The following is a 20,861-nucleotide window of genomic DNA, read 5'->3' as shown; positions in this document are numbered from 1 at the left end:
ATGAGTTTCAATGGCTCAAATGGCCTTTTGTGGCCCCTGGCTTTTCTTATGTTCTTGGAATGTGCTTATAGATAACACTTCTCATTCAGGACAACATGACAAGGAAACTTACTAATAAATTGTCTGCTTGGGGGCAACCTCAGAAAACTGGAAAATCACCAAGAAATAGCATTAACTTTATATATTATGTTGCAACTTGGACAATTTTAGTTGTCCTATAAAAGTATATCAGAAGCTACTTTTGTATCAGTGCTGGCAACCCTCTGGTATTTCATCTAAATGGCTACTCTTCATGTGACAAGTTAGATAGTGAATGTTGTCAGGCTATTGGCCATGAAGCAACATCTCTGCACATACACTTTCCAACAGACAACATTGGATTCACTGGCTACCTCTAGCCCAGAGGTGCTGAAGCCAATTTCAGCACTCCAAATGCTGTGACCAGCTGACTCGGCATAGATCTGGGATCGAAACTGGGATTTTTGCTGTGTGTGGCTTAATACTGCACCTTCGCCCACTAGGGCATCTCAGGAACTCAACAGAGATTTATGTTTGTATAACACAAAAATATAATTTGTACATAGCTGCAATTATATAAAAATAATTAACTCCAAGGAAGGTGGGAGTATTTAAACTAAGCTACACCACGCAATAATTTGTTTTTAATTAACTCCATAAGTACTGATAGGGGCTGAAAAGCACATAAAAATTCCACTCGTTTTTTAAAAAAAGGCACCTGGTCTCTGTTGAGGTAACACCATTTCCGAGCATTCATTAAAATTTAATCAACTTCTATAATGTATAATCACAAAGGTTATATGCTGGCATATTAGAGCTGATTAAAGCACAAGGCAATAGAATGTACATCCCCTGCATGCTCATTCGTGAAATAATCAGCTGTAGGATGTAAGGAAGCAATTAATGAAAGTTGGTTAAAATCTGGCAGCGTTTTGAGGTTACATGGCAAGCTATTGCTCAGAGAAAGGTTGCGTGAAATAGAAGATATAATTAAACATCGCATGGATCAGCCACACTCAACATAAGTGATGAACCCTATGCAGTGTTCTGCAAATAAGTAATCCGAGTGCTTTTGTAGTTTTAAAATGTGTTTAAATAAAAAAAAGCCCAACTTATACTGATGTGCGTCATGGAGGAAGAATATGGCAATTATATGCAATGATTATGTAATTTATGCAAATTTCTGGTAAGGGGACAATAAGTAATGAGTTTGAAATGAGCTGGCTAAGGGATTATTTTCAATTTATTTTAATTATTTGAGAGTCCTTAAAAATGCTTTTACACTCATAAGGTTATTTGATTATCTCATTGTTGTAGTACTTTGTTGCTTTGAACCCTCAGGTTGGTTTGAGGTGTGATACCCGTTCACATGGCATACGTGGCTGAAAATAGTCCCATGAAAATGTGTCATTATACACTGCTCCTGCAGCCACACATTGCACAAAAACTCCAGTTCTACACAGTAAAATCAATAGATGGAAACCTGATGTGGACAAATGCAGCATATAATTACACATACTATTTCAGTCATAAATTGTCAGTGCTAGTAAGACCATTCTTGTTACACACAAGTTTGAGAATAGGTAACATTTCATCTGCCTCAACTCATCAAATGCAACACAATTCCACTGTATTTCTAAGGAATAGCTTTTCCCCAGATTAAAAATACAACATCGAAAATGGAATTATAAAAAGTTAGAGGAGCTGCATCTTTTAATTTGGGCCAAATGAATGCTATTTAAACTAAAGGCATAACTGAAGTATAAGCATTTTCCAGCAGCAGAGTCCATTTTTTTTCCGACCAACTTTATTGTGATTTTTAAAAATCAAAAGTATAGTATACTGTGATGCTATACTAGGGTACCATGCAATAACATAGCAAAGGAGACATTTTCAGGGCTATGGGGAAAGAGTAGGGGAGTGGGGCTAATTGGATAGCTTTTTCAAATAGCCAGCACAGATACAATGGGCCGAATGGCCTCCTTCTGTGCTGTATGATTCTATGAATTTGGAATTACGTTCTGAACACTGATTTTGACAGTTTTTAAAAGAAATCAATGATCAATGTAGATTCTTCTTAATGTATAATAAATAATATTTCTAAACACAGATTGTCCAGGTAGAGTCTGAGCATGAAGTAATTTTTCAGCTATTTCAACTGCTTCAAATACTACCACTAAATATATTGCTTTGGAAATGAAATATAAGAAAGCTAATTAATCACAAATGACACAATAGTCCTCATTTTTCAAATGACCATGTGGTATAAGTATAGATCAAATAAAGAAACTATATGGGGAGCAATTTTTATATCTCTAAGCATGCACCTATTTATCATTTTATTTGTCATTCCTGAGCACTATATAGTGCCCTACACTGTCAGTCAACAGTTCTTTTGACTGATTAGAAACAAAAATGTTGTTTTAAATGTGTTTTATTTTTATTATACAACAATCCTGGCGGGTAAACACTTTCGTGGAGAGTCTGGAATTTTTTCTCTTCTGCAAAATTGATCTCCTGGGTATGTTCCTTCTGCAGGCTTACCAGGAGGCCTATTTGAAAATATGGCATGTCTGCAAAGGTGATGAACACATACAACATCTAGATTATGCATTAAAATACTAACTTTAAAAATTAAGAATGGAGAATGGAAATGTCAGTATGACTGGCTTCTATGTATGAACACGAAATGCAGCTGTACCTCTTCTCTTTATATAGAAATAGAATAATGTGTTAGTGTTGAGTATACCAATTGATAAATATTCATAAAGTGTAGTCATAAAAGAAGTGCCAGCATCTTAGTAGTTTGATAAACCATGGAAACATTAGCAAGATCTCCATAGCAGCTTAATAATAAACCTGAAACCTTCAGGAAAAGCAGATTACTTAGAGAAACAATGGAGTGGAGTTCAGTGAAACCCAAAGTTGTACTTTCTAGTTAACTGGAAAAAGTGATGAAAACCAATTCAAGTGCACTGAAGTACTGTTGACCTACCTATACTTTTTCATTAATTTTGTATATAATTCGAGCCTGAAATACAAATTTTATTAGTCTTTTCCATAAGAATAATGGCACGTTCTCAGCAAATTGTGACCTCCTCTTCTCCAGGTTGAATCTTTGGCTTCATGACCTTGAGTGACTCGGCCACCTAAGGTTTGCATTCTCAACATTTAAATCAACCCTGGGTAAGTTTAAAAAGTGCTCAGAGGCCCTCTATACTCCCTAAGACTTTTGAAAGCCAGATTTGACACTGGTGCTATACTCCATGTGATGTTAAATCCAAGTGCCATGAGACTTCCTTCTCTGGGGATCTCACACGACTCCTCTTGTAATAGGTTAAAGTCCAGTCTGTTAATTGTATCCATATGATTTATAGCAATTAGTGTTAATTGTATTCAGGTGGTGCGTATCAATTGGGAACTCTCTTGTATCCATTTATGAGAGTTTATCTAGGAGGTGTACAGTGGGTAATGTGGATCTTTGTGAATAAAGGCTTGGAAGCAACTGAAGACCAGGCTGTAGTATTCTATCCTTCACCACCTGGCTATCCAATTTATTACACAGCCAGTTTCTTCCTGTACCATAAGATTTTGCCATAATAATACTGGAAAACAAGATCAGGCTGCTGATGATGGGATGATATTTCCTTTAAGACTGTAATTTGGTCAATGCTATTATATTACTTGTCAAACCCACCATTTATCCGAAAGTAATTTTCTCCCACTTTAGGGCTCCACCATGTCATGCATTATGTTGCAACTGGACAGGCGATCTGTTTCTGAACCAGGCGTGTGGTGCTACAGGCTGAGACTCCAGTTTTCCCTCATTACTCCTTTCACCCAGATTACCCAGTTTAGAACAACAACTGATTGGGGAAATCACAAGGGAGAACCTGCATTCGTTCACTATATGGTCCAGCATATTAGTGCACAAAGGTGTTGTATAACCGAGACCCCCCTCTGGGCAGGTATTTTGAAGATCAATGTTATTCCAGATGAAGAAATATCAAGCTCAATAAAAACTGTTTGTGCCTTACTATATTCTTAATACAAATATAGACAACATAAATATTTTAAATAGTCATGAAAATTTTAATTGTATGAATTATGAAAATAAAATGAGTAGAAACAGACAATTGAAATAGATGAGTTACAAATCTGAACCCAACATTCTATGAATTAAACACTGATTTCATGAACCGTAGGCATCCTATTCAGGGCTGATTTATAGCACTCTCTGAACACGGTTCCTAAAGATTTAAAAAAATTGCAGATATCGAACAGAACATCCTTTCTTATTATCTGATGAAAAGCTGCAACAATGGGCAGCAGAGAATTCAGAGGGTATTTTTTTTCCAAATAGCACCAAACACATATTGCAAACTGCTCAGGTACTCAAAATCTTTGTAAGCTGCTCATGTACTCCAAATCTCTGTAAACTGCTTACTGTGCTCCCAATCTTTAATGCGTACTGCCACATAGTCTCAAAGCAATAAAATACGAGCAGTGGAGTCATAGAACCCAGAGGGTGTGAATAACAGAAAAGCATCACACACTGTTCTTACATGTGGCGCCCTTATGGCACTCTTAATTCCCGTATAGCTGAAGTCTCCAACAAATTTCAATGGCTCATTAGCAATTTGTTTTGTATGAAAAATTTCAAATATATATATATATATATATATATATATAAAATGGCGCTCATTCCATAACTTGCTTTGTCTGAAAGTTCAAAGAAAGCATTTTTAAGTGCAATAAACACAACCCCTCCCAGCAGTACCACAGAAGATTTTGTTTTGTTTCTTCAGAGTAAGGAGTTTCAATTTACCATTCTCAAGATGTAGAGTATTCCAATATTATCAATGGTTACAAACGTCTTGAAGTCAGATGAAACATGTATGGACTTCAAGTTTGTCCCATTAGTGTAGAATGTCTGTAGAGATTCTCCAGTATTCATGTCCCACCACTGCAAAAGAAAGATAGTTATTTTAGCTTTTATCATTTACTTCTATGACCAAATGCCATCTCTACCTACTAGCACATAAGTCCCATTTTGAACTAATTGCCTCTCCCTTTGTTATTGAGAAACCAAGGTAAAAGACCAAGACCTACAGTGCAGGATGGTCTCATCTATCCGTACACCAGACAGTTCCAAGGCAGTGAGAGTCCACAGCACATGGCGATGGGGAGAGAAAACCAACACTGCGAAGGAGTGGAGGAATACATGATCTACGACTTTGTGCAGTGTCCTGGAATGCAAATGTTCAGCACCACCAGAAACACCTTGCTGACGGGGCCTGGTTTCAGTTGACAGCAAACGTTAACATGAAACACAGCTACCTGGGCTTGTTCCTGAATCGACAGATTACTCTTTTATTTGTTGCTGCGGGCCAAAAACAGAGGTATATCACTGGACTGTAAGAATCTCAATAGTATAATAATATGCTAACCTCAGCCTGAACTCTGAAAGGTGCTTTAGGTGCGAATTAAAAGTAGTTCATACGAAGAGCATTTAAGCCAATTTTCTATAGCTCTGAATATTTAAAATGTTATATTTTTAATAAAACATACTTGTAAATACATGGCAAATAGTCCATTAAAGTCTTTTCTTCTCCAGTTAAATTCAGTCTTACAATGGATATGTGGTCTGAAAACATTCCCATGTCAATGTTCATTATTGTTAATCTCACATTTTATTAAAATATGTATTATGTACCTCCAATTGCTTATTTCAGGCATCAACATGTCAACATAGTGAAAACATTTAGGTACATTGTAAAATAAAATGTACAAACTTAAGTTCAACATATTAGTTGTCCTAGTAACAAATCATTTTAAAATTTGAACTGAAAACTTCCACTTAAGAGTTCCAAAGCACTTAACTAACGGCTTCATTTCTCATGGCAGTTCACACATGCGAAGCCCATTATTGAATAATGCACCATACAGAGAAATGTTCAGAATATGGATTATCCATTTGCTTCTGGGAAAAATGCCAGATTTTCTAAGTGATTATTTTGTTCAATGTTTAGAAAGGGATAAAGGTCATTTTTGGCACATTTCAATAAATTACAGGGCATACATGAAAAAGTGACAAGAATGATAACTCAGGATGACAAAGCTGATTTGCCAATGAAATTAACCAGTATTTTTAAAGTTTTTTCCTTTTTATTCATTGCATTTTACTATATGCTATATCCTAGTTTCTCTTTTTTTAAAAAAACAAGTAGACTCATTTTTATTTTTATATTAGCTTTACCTTGTCCTGGTGAAATATGATGCTACTTTTATAAACTAATAAGATGTCAGTCTCATTTAATGCTGGCTGACTGGGTAAGTACTAAAATACAAATGAAAAGAGGCAATGTTGACACTGATCAGACTGATCTGGAGTAGCACAAGCATTATTGGACCACAATACCTCAGGAACAATATTACTGTCCTTGTAGGAGTGTGGTGTAGGTACACAATGATGATGCCAGGTTTCAGGAATTTAAGTTATGGGGAAAAATTAAGGAAATTGGATCTGTTCTCTTTAGGAAAAAAAAAGACTTGGTGCAAGGGACAAGCCTGTATGTTTCAGGAGAAAGGGGGCATAGAGTGATATAGTTAGTAGGCCAAAAGCTACTGGAGATTAACCAAGGTGGCAGAATTGTTGTGCTAAATGGCTTCTTCCCATTCCTAACAGAGTCCAATGTTACCAAACACTCCGGGATAAATGTTCCTGTTATTGGACTTGGGCGAATTGGATCGGTGTCTGGGTAAAGCACAGAAAATAAAATCTGGTGTGCAATCTTCCCCACCTGATTTTCCACTATGCACTGCACCCAGGTGATCCAATATGCCCAAGTGTAGTAATGGGAATAAGTGCCCCCCTAAGCGTGTCAAATGTTTTAATTTTTATCACTTGTACCAGTAACATAAAGCTTAGTCTGGTTTAAATGCATATTGTAACAGGATCACACTTAGGCTTAAAGAAAGAAAAAATCTTTTTTTGATGTTTCACACCTACATGAATATTTAAGATTATGAATGTATTGCACTTTACACCCACCCTCGTCAGTTCTCCAACTTGCATTTATATAGCATCTGTCACATCCTCAGGGCGAACCCCAGCACTTTCCAGACAATGAAGTGCTTTTTGAAGTGTAGTCATTGTTGTAATGTAGGAAACACGGCAACCAAATTGCACACAGCAGGGTCCCACAAACAGCAATGCGATAATGATCAGATAGTTTGTTTTAGTGATGTTGGTTGAGGGATAAATATTGGCCAGAACACCAGGAGAACAGTGCCATGGGATCTTTTACGCCTACCTGAGGGGGCAGATGGGGCCGCGGTCTCAAATGAAAGAGGGCATCTCCGACAGTGCAGCGGTCCCTCAGTACTGCACTGAAGTGTCAGCCTAAATTACGTGCTTGTCTTTGGAGACCGAGAAACAGCAACACTAAGGCATTGGAGCCAGGTGAGAAAACAACCATATTCTCCGACTTACTGCGTGCAATGCCACAGGAGATTGATGCATGTGTGCATGTTATGTATGACATTTATCTTCCTGCTGAATCTGCTCTCGACTGCTGTTTCAGACAAGGCTAGTTGATATTTCAGGACATCAAAATGTAAGTACAACATAACGATAGGCTGGGACATATATAGTTTGCTGTAAGTTCTTAATGCACAGCACCAGGCCTGCATCAGATGCCAAGGCTGCATGTACGGGTCTGCTATCAGACGACTATACTCCAAACTCATTTCACTCATTTGTCTTGAAGTGCCCTTTGGTATTTGAATCATCTTTCCTAATTTAGGAGTCTGGATGGCAGAATGATTAAGCACACTGCCCATGTAGGTGTGAAATATCAAAGAACTGTTGGAATTTGTATTCCATTCTAGACTGAACTGAGAGATGTGAGAAGTAAATTTCATCCTAAGATTCCAAATTTGAGTAACTGTTGTCAGTCTCAATCCAGTTCCGAGTGCATGTACAAAACTGTTCATTAATTCAGGACAAGTTATTACTAAGTTGCCGATCTCAGTCAGAGAGGCCGGTGTGGGACACAAGTAGTTCAGAGGTTGAGGCTAAGGCATAAAATCGGCATGGACTAAAGAGAGTTTTTGCCTTAAGCTGGTCATATTGAACCTGACCAGGGGATACTTGATGTGGAGTCGAGGAGCAAAAGATGTAAAATTATTCCAAATGATAATACTGGCATCCATTACAAAAATCACACTCACTTACAAAAAAAATAGAAGATATTTCCTAATTTCACATTTTAGTAAATGACCAGCAATGTAAAATTTCAAATACTACTTCTTTAAAGGCAAAAAAAATGGACTAAGGAACAGTTTTGAAAATTGGAATTAATATTGTCAAACTATTGCTTAAATATGAAGTACAGTGAAATCTGTAAATTATGGGCACCTCAGGGACTGGCATCAGCTGTCCTTTTTTTTTTGCAGGTGTCCTTATTTTCAAAATGGTCATCATTATACTGAAATTTTACAGTATATACAGAGAGTTCTTTACCCAGCACCCTTAGCGACAGAGAAACCGCTCTATCCGAGATAGAGCTGCGCAAACATTCACTCCCAGAGATAGAGTAGTTTCTCTGCCACTGGGCATGCTGGGTAAAGAGATCCCCATTCCACAAAATCCATTGCTGCCTTGCGCTGACCGGCCAATACTGACCTCACGAGAATTTGGGGGCAGAAAGGAAGCAAGCTGCAAGGGGAAGTGCCAGTGATCTCAACTCAGTGGAATTTCCACATGCAGCAGCTTTGCAACAGGCTGTGTCCCATGTTTTAATTTGTAAATGGGCTTGGTGCATTGAAGGCTGCCCGTAGTTCGTAATTTGCAAGTGTCCATGGTTTTAGAGTACCGTTTGTATATTTTACCATGCAAGTTATTTGGGTCTCTCAATAAGTGTCCGTTTTTTGCAGGTGTCCATTTTTTGGGCATGTCCGTTTATATGTTTCACTGTACTTGTTTCATTGCTTTAACTATAACAGCAATTGCATGATCTAATTAACAATGACTGCTGAGGTGCTGCTTATCCAAGAAGAAGAATTAAGTTAGCTCCTTGTCTAGTCATTGGTATTTTAAATTATTTGGCTTAAAATAATTGTGCTGTTATGATTTTCATTGCAATGTATAGCAACATGCATGGCTGTAACATGTACAGGAAAAATGCTGGCAACATACATATGGCTGACACTGCTTTGGATTACATTTACTGGGGCTTCCAACAAAGGAGTTTTAATATACATTTCTAATACTATGTCAAAATTAAGTATGACAGCTTTAATACATCTCTCTCTCCCATGAAGCATTTTTCAAAATATACGATCACTTTAGTTGATGATATAAATGCAACATAACTGATGCCATAGGTTAATCAGACCTTACTGAACTGCATCAACATTGACTTTCTACAAGGACGTGGTCCTTCAATCTAAAGATCATTTATCCAAAGATGACAAAGTCATGCTCTCAGAGGGAAACTGCTCTATGTTTCAGAATACCCTAAGCAGTTCATTAAACACATGCCAAACCGAATCCATGCAAACTCAGAAAAATAGCCATTATTTCTAGAAACTCAGTCCCGGGGTTATTTCTGCTGTGCAATTTTCCATAATGGTGGCTGTCAGATACTGAGCTGATAATTGATGCATTAATGCTGACACACAGGTGGAAAGGAATTTCAGATTCAGCTCAGTGGGTTTAAAAAAAAATAATGCAGCCTGCAGAGTAGACACACACTGTGGAACCAACATACTGTGAATCTTAAAGATTTGTTTCCTGATGGCAGACCCTCTGCCAAGTTATTCATCATTGGGTACCTCATACCAATGCATGTTAAACTTGTTCTGACCACACAAAAGAAGAAATATTGGGAGATATTTCATTCCCTCAATGAAACAGCTTTTCAGCATTATTCCAACATCTGGAAAAGCCAGAGGGATCATTAAATCCTACTCATAATTACCTTAATTTAACATAAATTAAGAAATTGATGTCACCACCTGCAAAAACCATTTAATGTAAACTCAAACACTACTGAAATGCATTAATTATTGTAATATATCATTCTCCTCTATTTGAAAGGTGACCGACCAAGTGTTTTCTTTGCTGACTATTGTTGTTTCCCTTCAATGATAAAAGATAGTGCCAGCAGAAACAACCAAGTTATGAAAGGAATATTAGAAATGAAACAGTATAAACGAAGGGAGATTATTGGCCAGTTCCTAGGGGACCATTCCAAGTGTGCTCTCAGGACCCCATGGTTTATTAATATGCAACAAAGTAATTATCTTACCCGAAAGAAATAATGCCATTTTATTACACTCATGGTCAATCTCAATTTATAATAGTATTCATTGATGTCACGTAAATTGAACTTTAGTAGGATTCAACAGGTGAGGTACTGGGCAACTGAATTTTAATCTAACACAAAATTAGCGGCCTTGCCTATAATATAAAATGGGATGTTATTCCTCATAATCACGGCCACTAGTTTACTGGTCACTGAATAAGCCAAATTATTTTTAGTTATATGGGATTCCAGGATTTTCACTGATGTCTTCGGATCGGATTTGGCAATTCCATCCAACTTTCTGTGGCTTTGGGATAACTTATTGCTTCTAGATCTATGCTCACTATTCTTTCTTGCCTTCTCATTCTTCAATTGAACACAAAGCATCCCATAAAATGTGTGTTTAGTTTCCTCACTAGCAATGACAGGCTAAGTAATCTGCAATTCCTGGGTTTAGGTGTCTGCTCTTTTCTCAGTATTTGACCTAATATATGAGCATTTATATTTATTTTATGTTTGGAAACATAGCAGTATGGAACTTTTCTAAAATTCATTCTTTAGAGACTGTGTTTAAGTTTCCATTTTTCTTTACTAAAAATAAGCTCCTCTATATTCTTTCCTAAAATCTTAATACCATCTCTTTCCGAACAATATTAATACTCTTTTGAAAGAGCTATCCAATTAGTCCCATTCCCCTACTCTTTCCCCATTGCCCTGCAAATTTTTCCTTTTTAAGTATATGTCCAATTCCCTTTTGAAAGTTATAATTGAATCTGCTTCCACCAGCAGTGCATTCCAGATCATTACAACTTGCTGCGCAAAAAAATGTCTTGTCATCTCTCCTCTGGTTCTTTTGCCAATTACCTTAAATCTGTGTCAACTGGTTACCAATCCTCCTGCCACTGGAAACAGTTTCTCCTTATTTACTCCATCAAAACCCTTCATGATTTTGAACACCTCTATCAAATCTCCCCTTAACCTTCTCTGCTCCAAGGAGAACAATCACAGCTTCTCTAGTCTCTCCACATAACTGAAGTCCCTCATTGCTGGTACCATTCTAGTAAATCTCTTCTGCCCCTCTCCAAGGACTTAACATCCTTCCTAAAGTGTGGTGCCCAGAATTAGACACAACATCCTCTGTCAGCAGATCACAACTTTCTCAATTGGGTCAATCAGGTGACGTAGCAATGCGTTGAAAGGCTTTTCACATAATTTTGTGAATTCTTAAACAAATGTGTTTCTCAACAATTTTTAGTCAGTCTCTAAATATTTATCAGAACCTTATTAAAATACTGTGCTCTCATTTTGCATCCTGCTTTACTGGAGAACAGGCTTCCTATGTTGTAAAGAATCAGAAAGCATATAAAACATGCATTGGGTGCATTATTAAAAGTCTAGCTTCTATTTTTTTTATTTGGAATCTTTTGTTTTAAACAGGTGAGTTAATGACAGTGAGATCCGATTCCATGCTCCCTCCAAAAGTTGATCCCTTGAGATATGCCCTATGTCGATCTAGTCTATTGATTCCAATTTGTCTCTTCTGCTGCTACTTCTTTTATATCCTTTGTGTCCACCTTGTAGACCACATTGAATATGCTTTTGTATTATTTTGGCCTTGATTCTATGTTTAGTGATTTGACATGTTTCCGGATTTCTGACTGTGCTACCTCAGCTGCACATGTTAAAAATGCTACTAATGAGTTAAACTGAGGTTAAATTCACAGGATAGCAGGGCTGGGAGATGTGTATTAAAATTCAGATAGTGTCTTTGCACCAGCGAGCTTCCAACAATGAAAGTTAGTTTTGACATTTCAGTGATCAGTCACACCTATTCTGATTAAGGTGACTTAATTTATTTGTGCTCAACAAGGGGTAATTGTCAAGATAGTCTGGTGAGATTCCATTTGTTGGAGTCAAAGTTAACAAAAAAGGAGAGAAAAACCCTCATTCAGGATCAGTCAGGTCTAACACAGGCAGTGGGAAGAAAGGTGCCGGCTTGAGCTGGATATTGAGATAAAACAGGAGCATTTTCTCAGCTAGAAGCTGACTTGAAAGGAAATAAAATAAGTGAATATTCTGCCTGCTATTTGGGACAGTGTAGCGTGTTTGTGTTATTTTTGGGTTGTTGCAGGAAACATTGTAGGGGAAGTTTAAAAATGCCTGTAATTGCTAATTTTGTTCAGTCACATGTCTTCAGCAAAATAAATCATCTTCCTGATCTGCCATTGACCTTTATTAACAAAGTATTCATCAGGTCTGCCTATCGAAAGATTGGAGGGGCACATATACGTCTGCGGTTTCCAGCTGTATATCAAGGGGGATGCATTGTTACAGTCCCTGGGTTATGATGTTGTATTAGTAGATACTGGGCAGTGTGAGTCAACTCTGGAACATGAGGGACATGTTATCCATTTACGGGAGTGGCTAATGCCACTGAACCAGAGAAGGTAACAGTCGATAGATCCCGAATTCGTAACATTAAAAGCTTTCCTTAAAATATAAATTTTACATTAAATCGTGTATACAACTTTATTATGCATTTAGTGTGCATTTTTCAACTGTTAAGTGGCTCGTGTATTTCGACTGTTAACATTTTCTACATCATAATAGGTACAGCACAGGAGGAGGCCATTCGGCCCATTGTGCCTATGCTGGATCTTTGAAAGAGCTATCCAATTAGTCCCATTCCCCTACTCTTTCCCCACAGCCCTGTAAATTTTTTCCCTTCAAGTGTTTATCTAATTCCCTCTTGAAAGTTACCATTGAATCTGCTTCCTTTTAGGCAGTGCATTCCAGATCATTACAACTCGCTGCATAAAAAATGTTTCCTCATGTCCCTCTGGCTCTTTTGCCAATCACCTTAAATCTGTGTCCTCTGGTTACCGACCCTTCTGCCATTGGAAAGAGTTTTTTCTTATTTACTCTATTAAAACCGTTCATGATTTTGAACACCTCTATCAAATCTCCCCTTAGCTTTCTCTGTTCTAAGAAAAACAACCCCAGCTTCTCCAGTCTCTCCACATAACTGAAGTCCCTCATCCCTTAGTCTGTATATTAGTCAATCTTCCACGGTGTCGTGCACAGTCAAGACCACGTGTTGTCTTCAGTTGAAGCAAGGCTAGAGGGTGGGGTAATGCAAACATAGTTCTGTCCCCATTTTAAAGTCATACAATCTGTTCTAATTTTTACCTTGATTTATTATTTATATAGTTAAATAGCAAAACTTATGGCAATTTGGGAAGCAGGTAAGTAGAGTTCGTTGGAATTTCACTGCAGTACAGGCAAAACCGAGATGCTACAACATAACTGAAGGAAGAATACAATTACAGCGTGACAAGTTTATATTGGTAGTTTCCATTATAAATGTGGGCATAGGAATTTATTAATGGAACACAAAACCGTGACAATAACATGACAATAGGAAGTAAGGTATGTAGACAGGAAGTGCGTGCAGATGTAGAATTTTTTATATATATTATTATTTAGAGCTTTCTCCAAAACGGAAGATTTACCTTCAATACTGGGCTGAGAATTGCGAACAATCAGTTAAAATGGAACAGGCAAATGAGGCATAATGATACCACTGCATCTATTAACAAATTCTACCTCTTAAAAATGTCAACGTACAGCTATGCTTATGCATATATGTACTAGACTGCATTATATATCTACTTAACAGCTGACAAGCGAGTGGTGAACGCATACATTCAGAAGCAATGTTTCTTGATCAACAGCATCTGCCAAGGCCAACAGTCAAATGCATTCTCCTATCGATACTGGCATATGAACTTGACAAGCCTAAGAATTGTCACAAAAAGTGATATGATTGCTTGAACTTGATGTTCAGATGCATTCATCTCTGGCAACTGCAGAGAATAGCTCCAATATCAGACAATTTTATAGGTGGCAATCTCTTAGAGTGATAGGCCTTACAATGTGGACCCAAGAAAGGATGAAGTCAATAGATTAGGAACATTCACAGTTACCCAAGCGCAAGACAAAAATTGATTTAAGCAACTCTCTAAAGCATGGAAGATTACAAGGCTATCATAGAATTGATCAATACGGCTCTTAAATCTCTGGGGGGAAAGAAATCAATACACTAGTTTTAACAGGCCAATACTTCGGCTTCAAGTCTTATTATATACTCTCTAAGTAGCTTCTAGGCTTAGTAAAGACTACTTTACTATAGTGTGAAATTGGCAGTTTAGTATTCAAGTGTTTTTCTGAAGGTGTGAAAATGCTGTTATTTAACAACTTCAAATGTTTTAAAAGCAGAAACTATATTTTTTTCATTGTGCTAAATAATCAAAGAAATTTACTTCACATGAACCTGTCCTTCTCTGTGCAATACTTAAAATTTTAAAAAGTAAAAGCCACATTTTTGCTCCTTACAATACTTGATAAACAGGACTTGCATTGGGGATAGACAAATTAAACCAGAAATTTAAACCTCAATGGTTTTTCTCTGTGACAATTAAAAAAAAACTAAAAATGAGATGTGTTTGGTCAGTGGCACTACCTGGAAAATAAATAACAATCCTAACTGTATAGTAAATGTGCAATAAAAATTAGTCACACATAAATGCATGAGCTATATTATGCCCCCATATTTTTAACCAGACAAAATGCATCTTTCCCCATCACAGGTTTTTTTAAAACAAGAAACAATCTTTTGACTAACAAAACTGATTGCAAACCGGACAAGCAGTCCTTTACATTGGGCTGCCAATCGTTAGTGTTGTGAAACATAAACTTACAATAGTGTTGTTGCATGTATACTATTAAAAATGTGATCCTATCAAACAAAAAAAACCTTTGGGCCAATATGAGTAAATAAACATTTTCTGAGAATACCCTAGTTTTCATTACTAGCATTACGAGTAGTAGATGCCTTAGACCAGGCATAAAATTCAAAAGGAATAAGGTATTTTCACATCATGGAAAGAAAATAAATTATTCAATCCACTTTTATAAATCATTTTTGTATTACTGTCCTGGCATGCAAATACAATCATGATATTATGACTGAGAATGATTCAAGCATATTCCTTTTATTTAAGTGATGTTTTTGATTATATGCAATTTCACATTTCAAAATAAATTTACTTGCTTCTTTGCGAACATGGGAAATTTTACTAAACTTGATTATTGCAATAAACTCTTAACAGAAATGTATTTTGGAAACCATCACAGGTAAAGCAAAATTAAAGACTGCGCTGGAGAAAATAATAACGATCATTTATATATATATTTTATGTCCTATGTGGCTTATAATATTTACATCAGTTACAGATGTTTGCACATTTTTTTTAAAATTCCTTTGCACCCTCTCTGTTTTTTAGTTTATTTCTTTCCTTCTTTCCCTGTACCATTTCCCATAGGAGAAGATGACCTGCTTCCAGGCCCCTTCCAATGCCTCTTTAAACCAAGGGATGTACAAAGAGTGGTCTCTAAATGACTCTCAAAATTTGTCCTCTTTCCCTTCACCGACAAACACAAAGCATCATCTCAGTGCAACCTTGACAAGCGAGCACTTTAAGGAAATCGCCACGGTGTCAGTAACAAGGGGCTTCAGGGAGTGAGGTAAGAAAATGAAGTGACGTCAGCAGAAGCTGACTGGCTGGTAGTCGATGTGTGCTTCCTTTTTTGGTGAGTGTCTTTTTTTAAAAAAGTCTTTAGTTTATTTCCAGTTAAGTTTAGTTAATCTAATAAATTGAGGCATGGCAGGGCAGCTCAGGCCTGTCGAATGCACATCCTGTGCCATGTGGGAACTCCAGGACACTTCCCGTGTCCTGGACAACCACAGGTGCAGGAAGTGTTGTCAGCTGGAGGAACTCGAGCATGGGATTTCGGAGCTCGAGCAACAGCTGGTGTCACTGCAGTGCATCTGCAAGGCTGAGAGTTTCGTAGCTAGCACGTTTCAGGGGGTGGTCACCCTGCAGCTCAAGAGAGTGCAGGCAGAGAGGGACTGGGTGACCGCCAGACAGACAAGGAGGACCAGGCATGTAGTGCAGGAGTCCCCTGGGGCATCTCTCTCTCTAACCTGTATTCAGTTCTGAATGCTGGTGGGGGAGAGGGTTCCCCTGGGGAGTGCAGCCAGAGCCAAGACCATAGCACCATGGGTGGCTCAGCTTTACAGGGGGAAAGGAGAAAGGTCAGGAGAGCAATAGTAATAGCGGATTCTATAGTTAGGGGAACAGACAGGCTTTTCTGCGGCTGCAGATGTGATTCCAGGATGGTATGTTGTCTCCCTGGTGCCAGGGTCAAGGATGTCACTGAGCGGCTGCAGAACATTCTGGGAGGGGAAGGTGAGCAGCCGTGGTCCATATCGGTACCGATGACATAGGTGGAAAGAGGGATTAGGTCCTACAGGCAGATTTTACGGAGTTAGCAAAGAGATTAACAAGCAGGACCTCAAAGGAAGTAATTTCCGGATTACTCCCAGTGCCACGCGCTAGTGAGTATAGAAATAGAAAGATAGAGCAGATGAATGTGTGGCTGGAGAGATGGTGCAGGAGGGAGGGCTTTAGATTCCTGGGGCATTGGGACCGTTCTGAGGGAGGTGGGACCTGTACAAGCCGGACGGGTTGCACCTCAACAGGGCCGGGCCCAATATCCTTGCGGGGAGGTTTGCTAGTGCAGTTGGAAAGGGTTTAAACTAGCTTGGCAGGGGGATGGGAACCAGAGTGTAGATCCAGATGGGACAGAATCACAACTGGAGATGGAAGGCAGAAAATTAGTAAGCGAGTAGGAAGGCAGAGGAAATAAAAGTTAGAAAATAAACAACAAAGGAGTTTGGCAGTGCTTAATGTCCTCAATTGGGAAAAGGCCAATTTTACTAAGCTGAGAAGTGATTTAGCAAAAATGGACTGGTAACAGTTACTTGAAGGTAAATCAACATCAGAGCAGTGGGAGGCATTCAAAGGGGAGATTCAAGGGGTTCAGAGTAAACATGTTCCCACAAAGGAAAAGGGCGGGACTGCCAATTCTAGAGCCCTCTGGATGTCAAGGAGTATACAGGGTAAGATAAGGCAGAAAAGGAAAGCTTATGTCAGACACTGAGAACTCAATACTGCAGAAAGCCTACAGGTGTATAGAAAGTGCAGGGGTGAAATTAAAAAGGAAATTAGGAAAGCAAAGAGAGGGCGTGAAAAAATATTGGCAAGTAAAATCAAGGAAAACCCAAAGATGTTTTATAAATACATTAAGAGCAAGAGGATAACTAAGGAAAGAGTAGGGCCTATTAGAGACCAAAAAGGTAACCTATGTGTGGAGGCGGAAGATGTTGGTATGGTTCTTATTGAATACTTTGCGTCTGTTTTCACAAATGAGAAGGAGGATGCAGACATTGTAGTTAAGGAGGAGGAGTGTGAAATATTGGATGGGATAAACATAGTGAGAGAGGAAGTATTAAGGGGATTAGCATCCTTGAAAGTAGATAAAACACCAGGGCCGGATGAAATGTATCCCAGGCTGTTAAAAGAACCAAGGGAGGAAATAGCGGAGGCTCTGACCATTATTTTCCAACCCTCACTGGATACAGGCATGGTGCCGGAGGACTGAATGACTGCTAACGTTGTACCATTGTTTAAAAACACAGCGAGGGATAGACCAAGTAATTACAGGCCGGTCAGTCTCACATCGGTGGTGGGCAAATTGTTGGAATCAATTCTGAGGGACAGGATAAACCGTCACTTAGAAAGGCACGGAGTAATCAAGGACAGTCACATGGATTTGTTAAGGGAAGGTCGTGTCTGACTAACTTGATTGAATTTTTTGAGGAGGTAACAAGGAGGGTCGATGAGGGTAGTGCATTTGATGTAGTCTACATGGACTTTATCAAGGCTTTTGACAAGGTCCCACATGGCAGACTGGTCAAAAAAGTACAAGCCCATGGGATCCAAGGGAAAGTGGCAAGATGGATCCAAAATTGGCTCAGTGGCAGGAAGCAAAGAGTAATGGTCGACGGGTGTTTTTGTGACTGGAATGATGCTTCCAGTGGGGTTCCGCAGGGCTCAGTACTAGATCCCTTGCTTTTTGTGGTTATATATTAATGATTTGGACTTAAATGTAGTGGGCATGATCAAGAAGTCTGCAGATGATACAAAAGTTGGCCGGGTGGTTGATAGTGAGGAGGAAAACTATAGACTGCAGGAAGATATCAATAGACTGGTCAGGTGGGCAGAATAGTGGCAAATGGAATTCAATCCAGAGAAATGTGAGGTAATGCATTTGGGGAGGGCAAACAAGGTAAGGGAGTACACAATAAATGGGAGGATACTGAGAGGTGTAGAGGAAGTGAGGGACCTTGGAGTGCATGTCCACAGATTCCTGAAGGTAGCAGAACAGGTAGGTAAGGTGGTTTAGAAGGCATATAGAATACTTTCCTTTATTAGCTGAGGCATAGAATATAAGAGCAGGGAGGCTATGCTGGAACTGTATAAAACACTAGTTAGGCCACAGCTTGAGTACTGCATACAGTTCTGGTCACCACATTATTCTTTCTAGCGACATCTTTCCTGTACAGAGGTGATTTATGAAGATGTTGCCAGGACTGGAGAATTTTAGCTATGAGGAAAGATTGGATAGGCTGGGGTTGTTTTCCTTGGAACAAAGGAGGCTGAGGGGTGACTTAATTGAGGTGTACAAAATTATGAGGGGCCAAGATAGAGTGGATAGGAAGGACCTATTTCCCTTAGCAGAGAGGTCAATAACCAGGGGGTGTAGATTTAAAGTGATTGGTTGAAGGATTAGAGGGGAACTGAGGAAAATTTTTTTCACCCAGAGGGTGGTGGGGGTCTGGAACTCACTACCTGAAAGGGTGGTAGAGGCAGAAACCATCAACTCATTTAAAAAGTACCTGGATGTGCACCTGAAGTGCCGTAACCTACATGGCTACGGACCAAGTGCTGGAAAGTGGGGCGGGTGGCTCCTTTTTAGCTGGCACGGGCACGATGGGCCGAATGGCCTCCTTCTGTGCCATAAATTTTCTGTGAAGGACAAAAAATAATTGTAAAACTTACCAGCACCTCTTTGGAATAAATAAAGCATTTTATTTTTGAAAACGCTCAGTTTCCAATCACTGTTTCTTTTGATGTTCCCATTGAGTGCTGCATTAAACTACCCTGTATATCCCCATTCTCAATGATGGCGGAGTCCAGCACGTGAGTGCAAAAGACAAGGCTGAAGCGTTTGCAACCATCTTCAGCCAGAAGTGCCGAGTGGATGATCCATCTCAGCCTCCTCCCGATATCCCCACCATCACGGAAGCCAGTCTTCGGCCAATTCGATTCACTCCACGTGATATCAAGAAACGGCTGAGTGCACTGGATACAGCAAAGGCTATGGGCCCCGACAACATCCCAGCTGTAGTGCTGAAGTATTGTGCTCCAGAACTAGCTGCGCCTCTAGCCAAGCTGTTCCAGTACAGCTACAACACTGGCATCCACCCGACAATGTGGAAAATTGCCCAGGTATGTCCTGTCCACAAAAAGCAGGACAAATCCAATCCGGCCAATTACCGCCCCATCAGTCTACTCTCAATCATCAGCAAAGTGATGGAAGGTGTCGTCAACAGTGCTATCAAACGGCACTTACTCACCAATAACCTGCTCACCGATGCTCAGTTTGGGTTCCGCCAGGACCACTCGGCTCCAGACCTCATTACAGCCTTGGTCCAAACATGGACAAAAGAGCTGAATTCCAGAGGTGAGGTGAGAGTGACTGCCCTTGACATCAAGGCAGCATTTGACCGAGTGTGGCACCAAGGAGCCCTAGTAAAATTGAAGTCCTTGGGAATCAGGGGGAAAACTCTCCAGTGGCTGGAGTCATACCTAGCACAAAGTAAGATGGCAGTGGTTGTTGGAGGCCAATCATCTCAGCCCCAGGGCATTGCTGCAGGAGTTCCTCAGGGCAGTGTCCTAGGCCCAACCATCTTCAGCTGCTTCATCAATGACCTTCCCTCCATCATAAGGTCAGAAATGGGGATGTTCGCTGATGACTGCACAGTGTTCAGTTCCATTCGCAACCCCTCAGATAATGAAGCAGTCCGAGCCCGCATGCAGCAAGACCTGGACAACATCCAGGCTTGGGCTCATAAGTGGCAAGTAACATTCGCGCCAGATAAGTGCCAGGCAATGACCATCTCCAACAAGAGAGAGTCTAACCACCTCCCCTTGACATTCAACGGCATTACCATCGCCAAATCCCCCACCATCAACATCCTGGGGGTCACCATTGACCAGAAACTGAACTGGACCAGCCATATAAATACTGTGGCTACGAGAGCAGGTCAGAGGCTGGGTATTCTGCGGCGAGTGACTCACCTCCTGACTCCCCAAAGCCTTTCCATCTTCTACAAGGCACAAGTCAGGAGTGTGATGGAATACTCTCCACTTGCCTGGATGAGTGCAGCTCAAACAACACTCAAGAAGCTCGACACCATCCAAGATAAAGCAGCCCACTTGATTGGCACCCCATCCACCACCCTAAACATTCACTCCCTTCACCACCGGCGCACTGTGGCTG

At 39.5% G+C, this 20,861-nt stretch overlaps 1 protein-coding gene across 3 annotated transcripts in view; it reads right to left on the bottom strand.

The window, feature by feature from the left end:
• Nucleotides 1-4,089: 4,089 nt before the first annotated feature.
• Nucleotides 4,090-20,861, bottom strand: part of apaf1 (apoptotic peptidase activating factor 1) — a 206,046-nt gene continuing 189,274 nt past the window's right edge. For all 3 annotated transcript variants that reach the window (XM_068004836.1, XM_068004838.1, XM_068004837.1), the window contains one exon: nt 4,090-4,984. In XM_068004836.1, coding sequence (XP_067860937.1) covers nt 4,838-4,984 — 147 coding nt within the window. In that variant the 3' untranslated portion in view covers nt 4,090-4,837. The remainder of the gene's footprint in view (nt 4,985-20,861) is intronic.

The sequence above is a fragment of the Heptranchias perlo genome, chromosome 24, assembly GCF_035084215.1.
Source record: "Heptranchias perlo isolate sHepPer1 chromosome 24, sHepPer1.hap1, whole genome shotgun sequence".
Taxonomy (NCBI): domain Eukaryota; kingdom Metazoa; phylum Chordata; class Chondrichthyes; order Hexanchiformes; family Hexanchidae; genus Heptranchias; species Heptranchias perlo.
This window is presented reverse-complemented; position numbering and strand designations above follow the sequence as displayed.